The sequence below is a fragment of the Phalaenopsis equestris genome, unplaced genomic scaffold (assembly GCF_001263595.1).
Source record: "Phalaenopsis equestris unplaced genomic scaffold, ASM126359v1 Scaffold000180, whole genome shotgun sequence".
Lineage (NCBI taxonomy): Eukaryota > Viridiplantae > Streptophyta > Magnoliopsida > Asparagales > Orchidaceae > Phalaenopsis > Phalaenopsis equestris.
In genome coordinates, this window is record NW_018164622.1 from 586106 (window position 1) to 601989 (window position 15884).

Consider the following 15884-nt stretch of genomic DNA (forward strand, 5'->3'; position numbering starts at 1 on the left):
GTTCAACCGAACAAACCGACCCTTCCTACCTGAAGTCAATTAAGTTTAGCCAGTCAAACCAGAAAGCAACCTGACGATAAACTCGTACATGTAAAATATCAGAAATATCCCAGTACGAAACCCTTTAAAGTAGGAGAAAAAAATCTAATGTTATTATTATGTATTCTTTCCTTTATGAATAGGAGAATCATTTTATGAATAATACATGATTGATCACTATTCATTACTGTTTATTTTCTTTCTTTCTGTCTCTTTCTCTACTCTCCTTATGTTCTATTTCTTGGGTACGATTCACGGGCAAATCAGGATTCAACACATATATTCTAACATAAATTAAATGTATATGTATATTATTTTCTTATTTCATTATCATTTTGTTACTTGTAGCTTGTTTACCCATTGCTAGAGTATTTAAGAAGTTCAAACTTATTATTTTTAGCAAGTTTTATCTACAGGGGCATTCGAAGATAATTCACCAAACTATGTCAGCAGCTATATAGCAAGATTATGATACTGATAATTTACAACAATATGAACTTGTACTTTTTTGCTCTGATTTTCTTCTTAATGGGATATAAATATATAAATAAACATATAAATATTTCACTTCACACCATTTCCTTGAATGTCCTACATGTGTATTTCATTATTAAAATTTTTTTTTTTCTTGCATCATGACTGAGTTGTCCACTACAGACAAGACTGCAGGCTCAAGCTGCTGGAATTCCGTACTACCCAACAAAGAACTGTATTGGAGGGCATAAGGCTTCCCGAAACACTAACTTGGTATGTTGCATGATGTACACTATTATTATTTTTATGTATTTTTTTGTAATTAATTTTCTCATGAAAGTAACTGGAAACTATAACTGGGAAAGATCTTGACCATGCTGCAATATGATGATTTTTGTCCAAAAATGTTGGAAAATTTCTTACAATTAATGACGATAAAAAAGAAATATGAGTGTGGACAAGTTGTCAAGATGGACAATTATTATGCAGCTGATAATCTCAATATAAACTTGGAAATGAATGCTTATTAGGTCAGAACCAAACATTTTTTTAGGAAGATGTACATGCACACCACTCAATTCTTTTCTATTTACATATCTAACGCCTAAACAATAATTTTTACATGCATGCCACCTTCCCTATGCATAAAAAGGTGTATTTCACTTTTTAGAAGTTTGAATGGCGTTATCTTTGATGTGATATGATATATTTGGTTGGTATTAATGTGAAAAAGTAAGGTTTAGGTCTTAGATACATAAGAATTGGGTGGTGTTTATGTAATGCCCTATAAGTTAAGATTAACAATTTAGCTTTACATGTATCTCTATAAGCGTGCTTTCTCAGAATTTGCTTGAACTCGTCCATGTTGTTTGTTTTGTTATTTTTTCCTTTATGCTTCCTTCCTCGCTACATGTTCCTTTTCGTTAACTCCGTTGAAAAGTTAAAGGGGGAAGTCTACCGTCTTCTTTTTCCCCCTATTTTTTTGCTAGAGGTTATGGTTTTTCTGTACAAGATACATTTACTTTGGACTTAATTATAATTATGTTGGAATATGCTGTCTAGATGTTCTCAGATTTCAGATTTCCTCCTTCACGTAATTGTGATTGTTTATCAACGGCGGAATCAGCGTCTTCTCTTGAATGCTCTCGATATAAAGGCACATTTGATGTACTATTCAAAGTGGCCAGACAAGTAGGTGTTAATTTATAATGGATATTAGTAGATTATATACCTTTTTTAATGTAATTTTAGTATCTAGTTTTTAGTTATCTTAGAATATGCAAATACTGCTGCTTCATCATATCTGTTTTTTTCCAGGAAGGCTATTCGAGGTTGTGGAGGGGAACAAATGCTAGCCTTGCTCTGGCTATACCGACAGTAAGTTTGTGTAGCGACAGAGATAACATAGTGTCACTTTGATGTCTGTTAACATCTCCTGCAACTATCTTATTTTGGGAAGATTTACATATGTACCACTCAATTCTTACGTATTTAAATATCTAACTTTTAAACCTTAATGCTTACATACGTGTCACTTTACTTATGCATGAAAAGTTGTATTTAATGTTTTAAAAGTAAAAATGGGGGTATTTTGATGTCATATGAAATATTTAGGTCATAAATGTAAAAGTAAAGTTTAGTCAGATATAAAAATACATAGGGAGTGTGTGGTATGAATGTAAATGTCCCACATTTTAAGGTTTATCCTTTTATTCCTGAAGTTCCTTTTTTTTAAGGTGACGCTGCATTGGCTATTTGGTGACTTCTTTAGCCTTGTGAATGATGATATGAAGGCTTATCAAGTTAGTGATTTGTTTAATAGTGATTCATGAATGATGATATTGGGCTGTCATATGCAACTTGTGTAACATTTCATTAATACAGTTATTTATAGTGCTGCAGACACTGGCATAGTTAAGTTTAATCCATCACTGCATATTTTATTGACATGTGTGATCAGTTCTCAAATCCTGCGGTGTATTAGGCATTCTATTTGTTAACAAAGAATAATAGTCTAAGAAAAAAAAAAGTTTTTTCTTTTTTTAGGTGAAGTTTAATAATACTTGGTGTGTTAGGCCATTTCAGTTTTTTTTTTGGGGCATTTGCATACATACCACCCGATTCCTATCTTTTTGCACATCTAACATCTAAACTTTACTTTTTTCATTTATACCACCCAAATTTTTCATATCACACGAAAAATATCACAATTTTAACTTTTAAAATGTGAAATATACCGTCTCAATTTTTACATCGGTAAGATTGCATATATATAAAAATTGAAGTTTAGGTGTTAGATATGTAAATACATAAAAGTTGAGTGATATGTACATAAATCTTCCTTTTTTTTCTTTTTTTTTTTAACTGCTTTCATTTTTCAGTTCTACTGTGCAGAATTTAATAACCACTTTGCCAGCCTTTACTCCTTTTTGGCTTGTTGACAGGTGGGCATATACTTACCATGTTATGACATATTCCGAAACTTTTTCGAAGAGTTTTCGACTAAATTCTCTCCGCATTTGGCTCCATATTCGCCCCTGATCGCTGGCTCAGCTGCACGCTCATTAGCCTGTATTGTTTGTTCTCCTATTGAGCTGGCAAGGACACGCATGCAGGTAACTGTGCCTTGTTCCTCCAACAAAGTCTCCAGTTTGATGTGAACGATTCTGGTTCCTTTCTTTTTCAGAAGTAAATCTCTTGGTGGGGAGGTCTCTGGTGAAGATAGGAAAATTCCTTGTACCTTGTGTACTGTAGCGGAATTAGAACAGTGGATTGGCGACATAAATAATTAAAAGATGTTGAGCATTTTAGTTAAAAACTTTCATCTATCTAAATTTTTAAATGTATTATAAATATTATTAAATAAATTAAAAATATAATTAATACTAAATTATTACTAAGTATTTAAATTTTATTGAGTCAAAATTTTCAATATATTATATGATATTAAAGAATTTAGTAAAAATCTATGGGTGGCGAGTTCCTACCCCTGTCACTACTTGTGTATGATAGTTTGGCATGTGGAATTGCTTGATTGCTTGGATAGTGTGCTGTTTTTTTTGCTTTAACATGTCATGAGGAGAGTATCAGAATTCAATTTGATTGAATGGAGGGTACATAAGGCCGTTAAATAGTTGGGATAAGGATAATGGTGATATTGGTGTTATGCGAACTCCTAATCTTAGAGTTTTCCTAAATTAGGTTTTTTATCAAACTTTTCCTTTAAGCTGTATTTGGAAATCCTCATACTTTTTCTTGTTCTAAACCTGTAAGAAGTCAGCTTTGTTGAATAGTATCAGGTGTTAAATATTATAGACGTCTATTATTTTACCCTACTTAAGGGTAGTTTTGTCTTCTTACTTATTGTATATATATATGTATCTTTTACTCTTGTAAGGTGATCTTTGGTTGATGCAATTGAAACCCTAGCCACTTTTTCTCCATTGCAATTCGTTACATGGTATCAGAGCGAGTTCTGATCCAACGAGAAGAGTAGGGATTGTACCGTAGAAACTCCAGTCGAAAAAAGCCATTGCCACGCGTGATCGCTCGAAGTTCAACCGAAGTACCGTTCCTCTCTTTCAGTTTGCACAGATGTTGTTACAGTAGCCGCGCGAAAGGCACACTGAAGAGCGATTTGCGATCCCAGATTCGTCCCTATTTTCGCGCTCGGGATTGCGATTTGTGAAGCCTCCGTCAGTCGAAGCCTTGTTCCTCTCTTCTGTTCGCATATATCTTGCTACAGTAGCTGCGCTCAAGGAACCCTGCAGACTCCCTTCACCTTCTCTTGTTCGCACGAAGCCGCCAGTCGTGCAAGAGTTTGTCGATCCTTTCAGAGTCGATATCCCTTGTAGACCTCTTTATTGACTACGTTCGCCATCTTCACCAAAAATTATCGGCTGCGTTCGCCATCTTCACCGAAAACATCCCAATTTTCGATTTCGGTGTCATTTGCAGTATTTGCAGTCTCCAAAATCGCAACTCTTCAGGTGATCCATTATTATTGGTATTTGATCATTCCTTTTCTTTATTTTTTTTTTGTATTGATAATAGTAACTTTGACTGTTGAAAAAGATGACTCTTTAGTCTATTAGTGTGCAATTAAATGGACAAAATTACTCATATTGGAGTTATGTATTGAAGAATTTTTTGAAAGCAACAGAATGTGAGGTTATGTTTCTGGAACCTTTATTAAACCTATAGATGAAGAAAATGGAAAATATGAAGAAAGATTGGAAGTATAGAAGCAAATAATTCAAAAATAATCACTTGGATCAATAACTCTGTTTCACAATCAATCGGTGTTCAATTAACAAAATATGAAACTGCATTTATCCCTTTCAAATGTCTAATATATCCCCAATCTTACTTTGAATCTTGTTTCTGTTGGTCAATTGTGTCACTCTGATTTCTTAGTTTTACTTTCTTCAACCTCTTGTTATGTGCAGGATCCGCAATTCAGGAGGCTCAATCTCTTGTTATGTGCAGGATCCGCAATTCAGGAGGCTGATTGGGACAGGTCGTAGGCAAGGGAGACTTTAAATTCTGGATGAGCTAAGACTTCTAGATTTTGCAACTTCCAGTGTTGACCTATCATCATTTTGTTTGAGTTCATCATCTTCTAAATTTTATCTATGGCATTCTCGTCTTTGACATGTCTCTTCTTCTCGTCTAAAATACTTAGTTTCTTTTGGAGTTTTGGGCGAGTTAAAAACTCATAATATTTCTGAATGTTGTGGCTGTAAACTTGCCAAATTTTTTGCTTTACTATTTTCTAAAAGTGTTTCACTTTTTGTTGCACCTTTTAATTTGGTTCATTCTGATGTATGGGGTTCATCACTTGTTCTTACCAAAGGTGGATCTAGATATTATGTCTCGTTCATTGATGACTATATTCGTTCTTGTTGGATTTATCTTATGAAAAATCGTTCTGAATTTTTTAGTGTTTATCATATGTTTCATGCATTTATTAAAACTCAACATAATGTTGTTATTAATTGTTTTCAATGTGATCTGGGAGGTGAATATACCTCTACTAAATTCTTTGAATTACTTGCCTCTGATGGGACTTTACTTCAAACTTCTTGTACTAACACTCCTGAACAAAATGGAGTTGCTGAAAGGAAACATTGTCCCATTGTTGAAACTGCTTGTTCCCTTTTTTTGTCTAGCTCTGTTCCAAGTGAATTTTGGGGGGAAACTATTCTTACTACTGCTATATTATTAACAGAATTTCATCTTTTATTACTTCTGGGTTGTCTCCCTTTGAAAAATCATATGACCACGCTCCTGATTATTCTGCTTTGAGAGTTTTTGGTTCTACTTGCTTTGTTCTTCTTCTTCATGTACAACGTAATAAATTGTCTTCGCGTCCGGCAATATGTGTTTTTCTTGGCTATGGTGATGGTTAGAAAGGATATCGTTGTTATGATCCTGTCACTCAAAAATTTTTTGTTTCGCTTCATGTTGTATTTATTAAGCATATATCATTTTACTCCATTCCTCCTCATAGACTTTCAAAGTCTGATATTGTATCAATTGATCCTTTTCACACAGATACTGATATTGCACCCCTTCATGTGATTCATCATCCAAATAATTTTGATATTGACCTTTGCAGGGTTGACACTGGTAGTTCTGCAGATCCTATTGCTCCCCCTATCTCTACTGTCCCGAAGAACTTTTTGGTTGTTCTGCAGATCCTCCTTCCTCGTTACCCTCAACGTGATCGTAAGTCTACTAAATTGACAGATTTTGTTTACTCCACCTATTCTACTTATTTTGCTTTCTTTTTAACCTCCATTCATAATTTGTCTGAGCCTTCCTCTTATCAAGAGACTGTTGTTGACTTCTTTAGCAACAAGCTATGACAAAAGAACTTTTTGCTTTGCACAAGACAATTACTTGGGACCTTGCCTCTCTTCTTACAGGAAAACGTGCAATTGGTTTTCGTTGGGTGTATAAGATTAAAACCAAGTCTGATGAGTTAGTTGAGCGATATAAAGCTCGTTTGGTTGTTAAGGGACTTTCTCAACAGTATGGTCTAGATTATGAAGAAACATTTGCTCTTGTTGCCAAAATGACTATTATTCGTATTATTCGTACTCTTATTGTCGTACTCTTATTGCAGTCGCATCTATTCATCAGTGGAATATCTCTCAAATGGATGTGAGAAATGCATTCCTAATTTTTGATCTTCAAGTGAAAGTTTAAATGGTGCCTCCACCAGGTGTCTCTCATAATCATGGTGAAGTCTGTAAATTAAAGAAAGCTCTCTACGGCCTTAAACAAGCTTCTAGAGTTATGGAGATGGCCAGAAAGGATATCGTTGTTATGATCCTGTCACTCAAAAATTTTTTGTTTCGCTTCATCTTGTATTTCTTAAGCATATATCGTTTTACTCCATTCCTCCTCATAGACTTTCAAAGTCTGATCTTGTATCTGATCTTGTATCAATTGATCCTTCCTTTTCACACAGATACTGATATTGCACCCCTTCATGTTATTCATCATTCAAATAATTTTGATATTTAACTTTGCGGGGTTGACACTGGTAGTTTTGCAGATCCTATTGCTCCCCCTATCTCTACTGCTTCCGAAGAACTTTCTAGTAGTTCTGCAGATCCTCCTTTTCCTGGTTACCCTCAACGTGATTGTAAGTCTACTAAATTGGCAGATTTTGTTTACTCAACTTATTCTACTTCTTTTGCTTTCTTTTTAACCTCCATTCACAATTTGTCTGAGCCTTCCTCTTATCAAGAGACTGTAGTTGACTTCTTTAGGAACAAGCTATGGCAGAAGAACTTTCTGCTTTGCACAAGACAAATACTTGGGACCTTGTTTCTCTTCTTACAGGAAAACGTGCAATTGGTTTTCATTGGGTGTATAAGATCAAAACCAAGTCTGATGGGTTAGTTGAGCGATATAAAACTCATTTGGTTGTTAAGGGACTTTCTCAACAGTATGGTCTGGATTATGAAGGAACATTTACTCATGTTGTCAAAATGACTATTATTCATACTCTTATTGCAGTCGCATCTATTCATCAGTGGCATATCTCTCAAATGGATGTGAAAAATACATTCTTAAATTTTGATCTTCAAGAGAAAGTTTAAATGGTGCCTCCATCAGGTGTCTCTCATAATCATGGTGAAGTATGTAAATTAAAGAAAGCTCTCTACAACCTTAAATAAGCTCCTCAAGCTTGGTTTGAAAAGTTCTCTATTGTGATTGCATCTCTTGGCTTTCATTCTAGCTCACATGATACTGCCTTATTTCTCAAGATTACCTCCCATGGTCGTATCATACTCTCTTTATATGTTGATGACATGATTATTACTGGGGATGATGATAATGAGATTGCAGAGTTGAAATTACAATTAGCTCAACAATTTGAGATGAAAGATTTGGGTACTCTTCGATATTTTTTTGGAATTGAAGTTGCCCATTCTCCTAGAGGTTATCTTCTTTCCCAATCTAAGTTTATTGACACCATCCTTGAACAAGCTCGTCTCTCTGATTTTCGAACTGCTACTCCCATTGAGCTTAATGTTCATTATACCTCTTTTGATGGTGTTCCTTTGTCGGATCCAACCTTGTATCGTACACTTGTTGCAGCTTGGTATATCTTACCATTACTAAACCTGATATTGTTTATGTTGTACATGTTGTTAGTCAATTTGTTGCTTCTCCTACGACAGCTCATTGGGCAGCTGTTCTTCGCATTCTTCGTTGTCTTCGGGGCACTCAATTTCAGAGTCTCCTCTTTCCTGCATCTTCTTCCTTAGAATTACGTGCCTACTCAGATGCTAATTGGGGTGGTGATTCCACTAATCGTAAGTCTACCACAGGATTTTGTTTTTTTCTAGGAGATTCTTTTATTTCTTGGAAGAGTGAGAAGCAAACATTTGTCTCTCGGTCTTCCATCTAAGCTGAGTATCGTGCCATGACATCCACCACTGCAGAAATTGTTTGGTTGCGCTGATTACTTACTGATATGGGTGTCTCTTTCTCTAGCCCAACTCGTATGCACTGTGATAACAAAAGTGCTATTCAAATTACCCGCAACTTGGTTTTCCATGAGCGCACCAAATATATTGAGATTGATTGTCATGCCCGCAACTTGGTCTTCCATTAGCGCACCAAACATATTGAGATTGATTGTCATTTTACTCGCCATCACTTTCAACATGGCATCATCACCTTACCCTATATTTCCTCCTCCATGCAACTTGTTGACGTGTTTACCAAATCGCATTCTACTCAACACTTTTGTTTTTTGACTAGCAAACTCTCGATGATTTCCCTTGATGCATAGTGAGTTTGAGAGATGATGTTAAATATTATAGACGTCTATTATTTTACCCTACTTAAGGGTAGTTTTGTCTTCTTACTTATTGTATATATATATATATATATATATATATGTATATATCATTTGTAAGGTTATCTTTTGATGCAATTGAAACCCTAGCCACTTTTTCTCCATTGCAATTCTTTACATCAGGTTCATCCAAGTGGCATCTGATGGGGCTGAATAGGCCTTTGGATCTTTTGAAGGAGACGAGACCAAAGAACTGTTAAATTAAAGTTTAGTAGAACTTTATGGCCTGATATCAGTCTCAAATGCATAAAATTTATTTTTAAAAGATTTGCCAAATCTCAGGTTATTGTATAGAATATATTGCATTATTTTCTGGATTTTTTCATTCTTCTTAGGCAGGCATCTTGGCTTTAGACAAATTGGCAACTTTTCAAGCCTTTGTATTATGTCAGTGTAAACCGTTGATGCAATTTTCAGTTTAGTTTTGGATAGATGTAATAATATTTTCGCCTGCAATTGATTATAGGCATTCAGGGAGCTTCAAACAGGACAAAAGCCTTCAGGAGTTTGGAAAACTTTACTTGGTATTCTATCACCGGCAAGTACAAAATATCCACAAAACAGTACGTAATTCCTTTTATTTTATGAACAATGTTGTGCTTTTCGATAGAATATGAAAGAAAAGGGATAAAATCAGCTTTATAGCCCCATAGTTGCTGAACCTTACAGTAAAAGTTTTATATTTTTTCAATATACTAAGACTAATTGGAAGGACTAATAAATTAGTACTAGCTGACTTATAATCAGAATGATTCAGTATTATATTCCATCACCATTTCAAGATATCTATCTTTTAAAAACTACATTGTGACAGAACTGGTCACTGTAAACAGTTGGCGGGTATGGTGTCCTATGGATGGGCGTTGGGGCTCAACTTGCTCGTGATGTTCCATTTTCTGGCATCTGCTGGTCCATTCTTGAGCCGGTCAGGTTCTGTTCTTGATTCTTTATTGCCATATTCTTTCATTGCCTTCCGGTTTCTTTGTTGTCTGTTAACCATAATATTTTGATAAATAAATAGTTAAAAAGTCCCTGAATTTTTGCAGACTGCATTTTAGTTTCAGTCTATAAAAGTGCTATTTTAATCCGAAACTCCTTTAACAGCTCCAATGTAAAGAATTTGCGGACTAATTTGATATTTTCATTGAATCGGGGACTAAAATGACCTCATGTGAGTCATCATTTGATGTGCTTTTTTCACAAATCAGATTAGGAGAAGTTTACTAGAGCTACTTGAGGATGAAGGCAGTCCAATTACCATTCTGGGGGCCAACTTCACAGCTGGTTTTGCTGCAGGGAGCCTTGCAGCGGCAGCTACATGTCCTCTAGATGTGGCTAAAACCCGAAGACAGATACAGGTTTTCTGCCGGAATTTGGGCTTTCATGTAGTTTTCAGTTTGTAATATTAATTGCCAATAGTCCTTTATCCTTCTGCATCTGCAGCGTTTTGATATTTGCATCCTGTTTTTTGAGCTATTTTATGGTTTGCTGAAGTTTGATTTTGATCTTTGTAGTGTTACCTGAATTGACAATTTAATCTTGACAAAATTTTTTTATTAATTAATAAGATTTAAATGCTTTGCAGAAGGACCTGACAAGATTACGGAACAGCAATACGTGGAGAATTCTATCGGATGTTTGGAGGTATGCAGCTCAACCTTCACAGTGCTAAATGCATCTGATATACGAAATTTTTACTCTCAAAATTATACACAAGTGAATATATAGAATCCAATTTAGTACAACTTATGAAAATTTACATACATAGCACACAAGTCTTATGTATTTACATATCTAACACCTAAACTTTCATATTGACATGCATAACACTTTGGTAAGATAAATGTATGCATGAAAAGTTGTATTTCACTTTTAAAAAGTAGGTAATAGTGATATTTTTGATGTGGTATTAAAGATTTGAATGCTATGCATATAAATATGAAAGTTTAAGTTTTAGATATGTACATCCAAAAGAATTGTGTGGTATGTTTGTAGTTGTGGAACATGGTTTAGGCATTACAAAATATATGCTGTCGGTGTGGTTTCTGCTCAGATTCATAAAATAGTTAAAATGTTGACCCATAATGGAATCTCAAAGGTCATTTCCAGAATATTTCCATTTACATTCGTGAATTACATAGTGATGATTGTTTGTGCTCAATGAGTGGAGCATCTTAAAAGATGTTGTTTTCGGACAATTTTCATGTAATATTTGGCTGCAGCATTTTTATTGTTTTAAAAAATTTTTATGATGAGAAATACTTTTTATTATTACATAAATTAGAGTGATGGCTTTAAATAACTCGTTGTTTTCTTGGCTGCAGCATTTTTATTGTTTTAAACAATTTTTATGATGAGAAATATTTTTTATTATTACATAAATTAGAGTGATGGCTTTAAGAAATTCTCTGACTTTTTCAAAAGGAAAAAGAATCTATATTACTTACATAATAGTTTTACAATTGCTTTACAGACAGTTGCAGGCGTCCCAAACGGATCCTTCATTTCTGTTGTGTGGGGCCTAGGAATTGTTTTAAATATTTATTTATAAAAAAAATGTTAGGATAAAACTAAGGAAAGTTTACATACATGCCTCTCAATTTCTATGTATTATATATCTAACTCCTAAACTTCAATTTTTACATGCTTGTCACCTTACTTATGCGTGAAAAGGTGTATTTCACTTGTTAAAAGTTAAAATGGTGGTATATTTGATGTGATTTGAAAGATTTGGATGGTGAAAGATTTGGATGGTGTTAATGTAAGAAGTAAAATTTAGGTGGTATATATATAAATACATAGCAATTAGGATTAAGACCACTAAGACATTAAATTAAGTCTCTCTCATTACGACAATAATGTTACCACAGGAGCAACGGGCTGAAGGGATTGTTCACTGGAGTTGGTCCTAGAGTCGGACGAGCCGGTCCGTCCGTCGGAATTGTTGTTTCCTTTTATGAGGTGGTTAAGCATGTTTTGCACAGAAGACACAAAAACTCATCGGAATTCATGGCTTAGGATGGTTCACACAACTCTTCTGTGTGTTCTCTCTCCTTGATGAACTGACATAACAACAGATTATAAAATGGATAGATCTTGCTCACAAGATCAGTTAGGTTGGCATTGAAAGGTATGCACGCACAATTTTATATCTCATTCAATAATTTAAACTGATTTATTTCATTTATTTTTGCATTAAATTGTATTTGTGGTTTAAATAATTTTCATTATTGCTTATGCCTATGAAATTTGTTTTGTAACCTTACTAAAAGGCTGTTTCAGTAGATGTGCAATTGAACTAGATGATTGTTATTCATTCATTTTTTTCCTTGAGCTTTGAATTTCTATTTGTTTTAATTAGCAGTAAATTTTCAGTTGTGTATTGTACAAACTTTTGCAGGCATCATGCTGTGATTTATATACATTGAATATTTTTTAGGATTATCTAATGATGAAAGAGTGAATATTAGCATAATATGGACATATGAATATAGAAAAATATACAATTTGATAAGATTCACTTGTGTTTATGTGGGCTCCAAAAATTCACGAGCACTCTCCAGAACAACTCTACAATTATTTTCATTTTGTTTTGAGAGAGCTTTGGAGGATCGAATTTCAGAAGGCGGATTGGATTGTAGATAAGACACTACTCAGAAATTTCATCCTCATTTTAGCAATGTTTTTTTAATCTAGGGTTTGAGGTTTCTTATAGGCGCAAACCCATATGGTTAATTATCCCTTTCAATAACGAGAAAGCACTTTCGATTAATGTTAGTTTTAAGAATTGAATATTCAATATACAATAACAACATACTTAAGATTTAAGTTGTAGAATTCATCACTTGAATCTTAAAGTGAATGGTGGGAGAATGAAGATGAATCCCGATCAAGATCTCATAGTTTCATCATTCTGGGTCATCGTGATCCCTGATCTACTTAGAGGAGGTAGTCAACCCTACTTGATAGAAGAATCCTTATAAACAACCATGAATTGCATTGTTCCTTGTAGATTCGGGCTGAATATTTGCCTAAAGGGACAGATTTATGTCGACCTTAGCTAATATGAGGCTTTGTGTCAATCAATTGTACCCCTTATGATTCCAATTCAAATAGTAGAAAGTCATTTGGGAACATACAGGGTGCGGTCGTGACCGTAATATAATGGTGTCATTTGGCGGCAACCACCCGGTCAGAGGGCTCTAATCATAAACGCATTTGACAGCAGAACCATGTGGACAGAAAACTCGGGCCATGTCCTTACTGACATGCAATTACTTTAATTATGAGAATATTGATACATTTGATATGACATTCACTCTTTTTGAGCCGAAATAAATCAGAAGTTTATCGTCCTCGACAAATTATTGTAGTGGGTGGAAGAATTTTGCTTTTAGCTTATAAGTGATTGAATTTTAGCTTGATTGTTTGGTTGGTTATTTTGAAAACTTGATTTAAAGGATTGACCCATCTGGTTGAAAAATTCGATCAACACAACCATCATCGGGGTATTAAACATTTAAAGTTTTTATATTTGAAGGAGACAGTTAATTTCATCTTTTTAGGGTATAAGTCCTGTCAACTCTTATTTTTATAGGTAGGAGGATCAGATTAGGTAATTTGGACCTGCAAATTTTATTTTAGGATTTGGACATTTTTTACGGTTTACTAGACTCGTTAACTTTAGTCCTTTCTAGGAGTATCAGACTAGTTAAGTAGGACTTACGACCCTATCTTATATATAAGACGACCTGATTAGCTGACGCAACATTCTCGAACCTAGTATTTGAATATCCTATATATTGGTTAGAGCACATTTCATATTTAATTTCATGTATTTAAGCTAGTTTAGTTGTAGCATTTGATGTTTTAAGAAATTTTACATGATTTATAGCATGTATTAAACCAAATAGCTTCAAAGAGTGCATCTTGAAAGGCTTGCACTAATATTGAGGTATTTTTCTTCAAATCAAATAGTGCCTTATCTTAAAATGACTGTGAATAGTAAACATCTTGATGGTCTATGTAATATTATGACTTTGCTTTGCACTCAAGTTTTCATTTTAAGCATTTTAAAATACCGTCTTCTATTCGCTTGTAAACATGTTGCGAATCTGGTGGTGGTGAATTTCTAATTTTCATATTTGAATTATGTTTCGTCCTTGGGAGCTCAAGTCTAAATAGTTCAAATTCAAAATATTTTTAAATCTTATGAGCTTAAATTTTAAAGTCAGTTTTCTAATATTTTTAAGGCCTTAAAGGGTTATATTTTAAAAGGCAAATTTAAAAATTTTAAAACCTAAAAATTCTAAAGTTTTAAAAGCCTGGCTTCCTGATATTTTAAAACCCTAAGAGCTTAAAATTTTGAAAGCTTGAGTTTCCAAATCATTTTAAATTTTAAATTAGTGATGTTTATTTCATTTGAAAGTCCAAAATTCCAATTATTTTAAAATACCTCCCAGCATCACCCCCCCCCTCACCGCATGTTCTCTGAGCAAGGGTTCACGAGCCAATATTCTCTGAGTGGTACTTCACTTTCCTCGAATGGTTCTCAATTTCTCATGGACTGATGCTCACTTTCTCACAAACAGATGTTTTAAATCTCCATGTTAAAAAGATATTCCAATTGAGTTCGTATCTTTCTCCGAACGGTACTTAATTTCCCCACGAGCAGCTTCTCACACTTACTCTAATGGATATTTTAAAAAAATTTCCCTGCACTGCCCCAAAATTATACCTTTCAGTGTTGCCGACGAAGATCTTCAACTCAACACGAAGTAAAAGTACAATGTAAGGTGCGGCGGTAACAGACCTCAGATACTAAAGAAGCGTGGATGACCTGTAATGTGAATGAGAGCTAGCGAACAGGAACAGTGAAATGGAGAAGGCGCAAACATCCATGGCTTCGGTCTTAGTGAGGGAAGCAGTTCCGAGGAGCTGGGTTGTGTGAAATGGGAGAGGCAAGATCATATGATTGGCTTCTGCGCAGGGAGGCGAAGGTAATGGTACAACACTGTGCGTAGCTTCATTTTGGGAGAAGGAAGCGAGCAGAGGCCTTTTCATGGCAGAACCCATTCCATCGAATTCCTTGCTTGTACTGTAACGCCTCACCTCTGCAGCAAACTCCTCGTACTCTTCATCCTCTGCCCAGTGCAGGAATATATCGGAAGCAAATTCTAATATGATTTTATCTTCTTCATTAATCACTCTAAAATTGTCGCCATCATGAATACTCTAAAATTTTTTATCACTCTATCAACATGTCCATTTAAATCTCCTCCAATAAAATTCTTTTGTCCCGAGGTATCATTTGTATTGATTCTTTTAGGTCATTCATGAATTTTTCTTTTGAGGAGTATAATGCTTGTAGAATGAAAAATCTTAATATCAATGACAGTCTTTAGGGTTATAATTCCATCTCCAACTCAATTAATTTTACAATATTAATTACACTTACACTATTTCTAGTATGTCTCCTATCTGAATAGCAAAGTTCAAAATCTAAGATATGAATCTCCTTAGTCTTTTCTTCAATTTATTTAGTCTTTTGAATGCATAAGATATTTATCTTTCTATGAACTATAATATCAACTAATTATATTAATTTATTAGTGAGAGTACTTATATTCAAAGATCTTATCATAATATTAGTTTCATGAACTAACTTTTTTACCCAGATTCGTCTATAATATGAGAATCATTGCTTATTTGACACTACACTCGGGCGTCACATTTTTCACTGTATTAGGTCATATAGCGTGTCGTTTCTAGGGAACACACCCTAACATTTACACAAAGATTCAAGGGATTCACATCATGATTTTTTTCGACAAATTTTACACTAGTTATACAGATTTTGCAAAGATAATAAATTAGTTATTAATAATAATAAAAAAAAAAATGATAGAATATTGTTATACAAGTCACTCGTAATAGATGCTATAATATTCAAGAGTGGACTAAAAACAATGATGTGGGATCTTTATCT

At 34.2% G+C, this 15884-nt stretch overlaps 1 protein-coding gene across 3 annotated transcripts in view; it reads left to right on the plus strand.

The window, feature by feature from the left end:
- The window catches only part of LOC110022274 (mitochondrial carrier protein MTM1-like), a 15928-nt gene extending 3748 nt beyond the window's left edge, over positions 1–12180 (plus strand). Inside the window, exons 2-12 of one of the 3 annotated variants that reach the window (XM_020721126.1) lie at positions 697–786; positions 1576–1704; positions 1831–1890; positions 2958–3128; positions 5002–5032; positions 6134–6243; positions 9363–9459; positions 9730–9821; positions 10105–10254; positions 10482–10540; positions 11767–12180. In XM_020721126.1, coding sequence (XP_020576785.1) covers positions 697–786; positions 1576–1704; positions 1831–1890; positions 2958–3128; positions 5002–5032; positions 6134–6243; positions 9363–9459; positions 9730–9821; positions 10105–10254; positions 10482–10540; positions 11767–11914 — 1137 coding nt within the window. In that variant the 3' untranslated portion in view covers positions 11915–12180. Of the gene's footprint in view, positions 1–696; positions 787–1575; positions 1705–1830; positions 1891–2957; positions 3129–5001; positions 5033–6133; positions 6244–9362; positions 9460–9729; positions 9827–10104; positions 10255–10481; positions 10541–11766 lie in introns of those variants that run through there. The other 2 variants (XM_020721127.1, XM_020721128.1) reach the window with 2 other exon arrangements.
- Positions 12181–15884: the final 3704 nt, after the last annotated feature.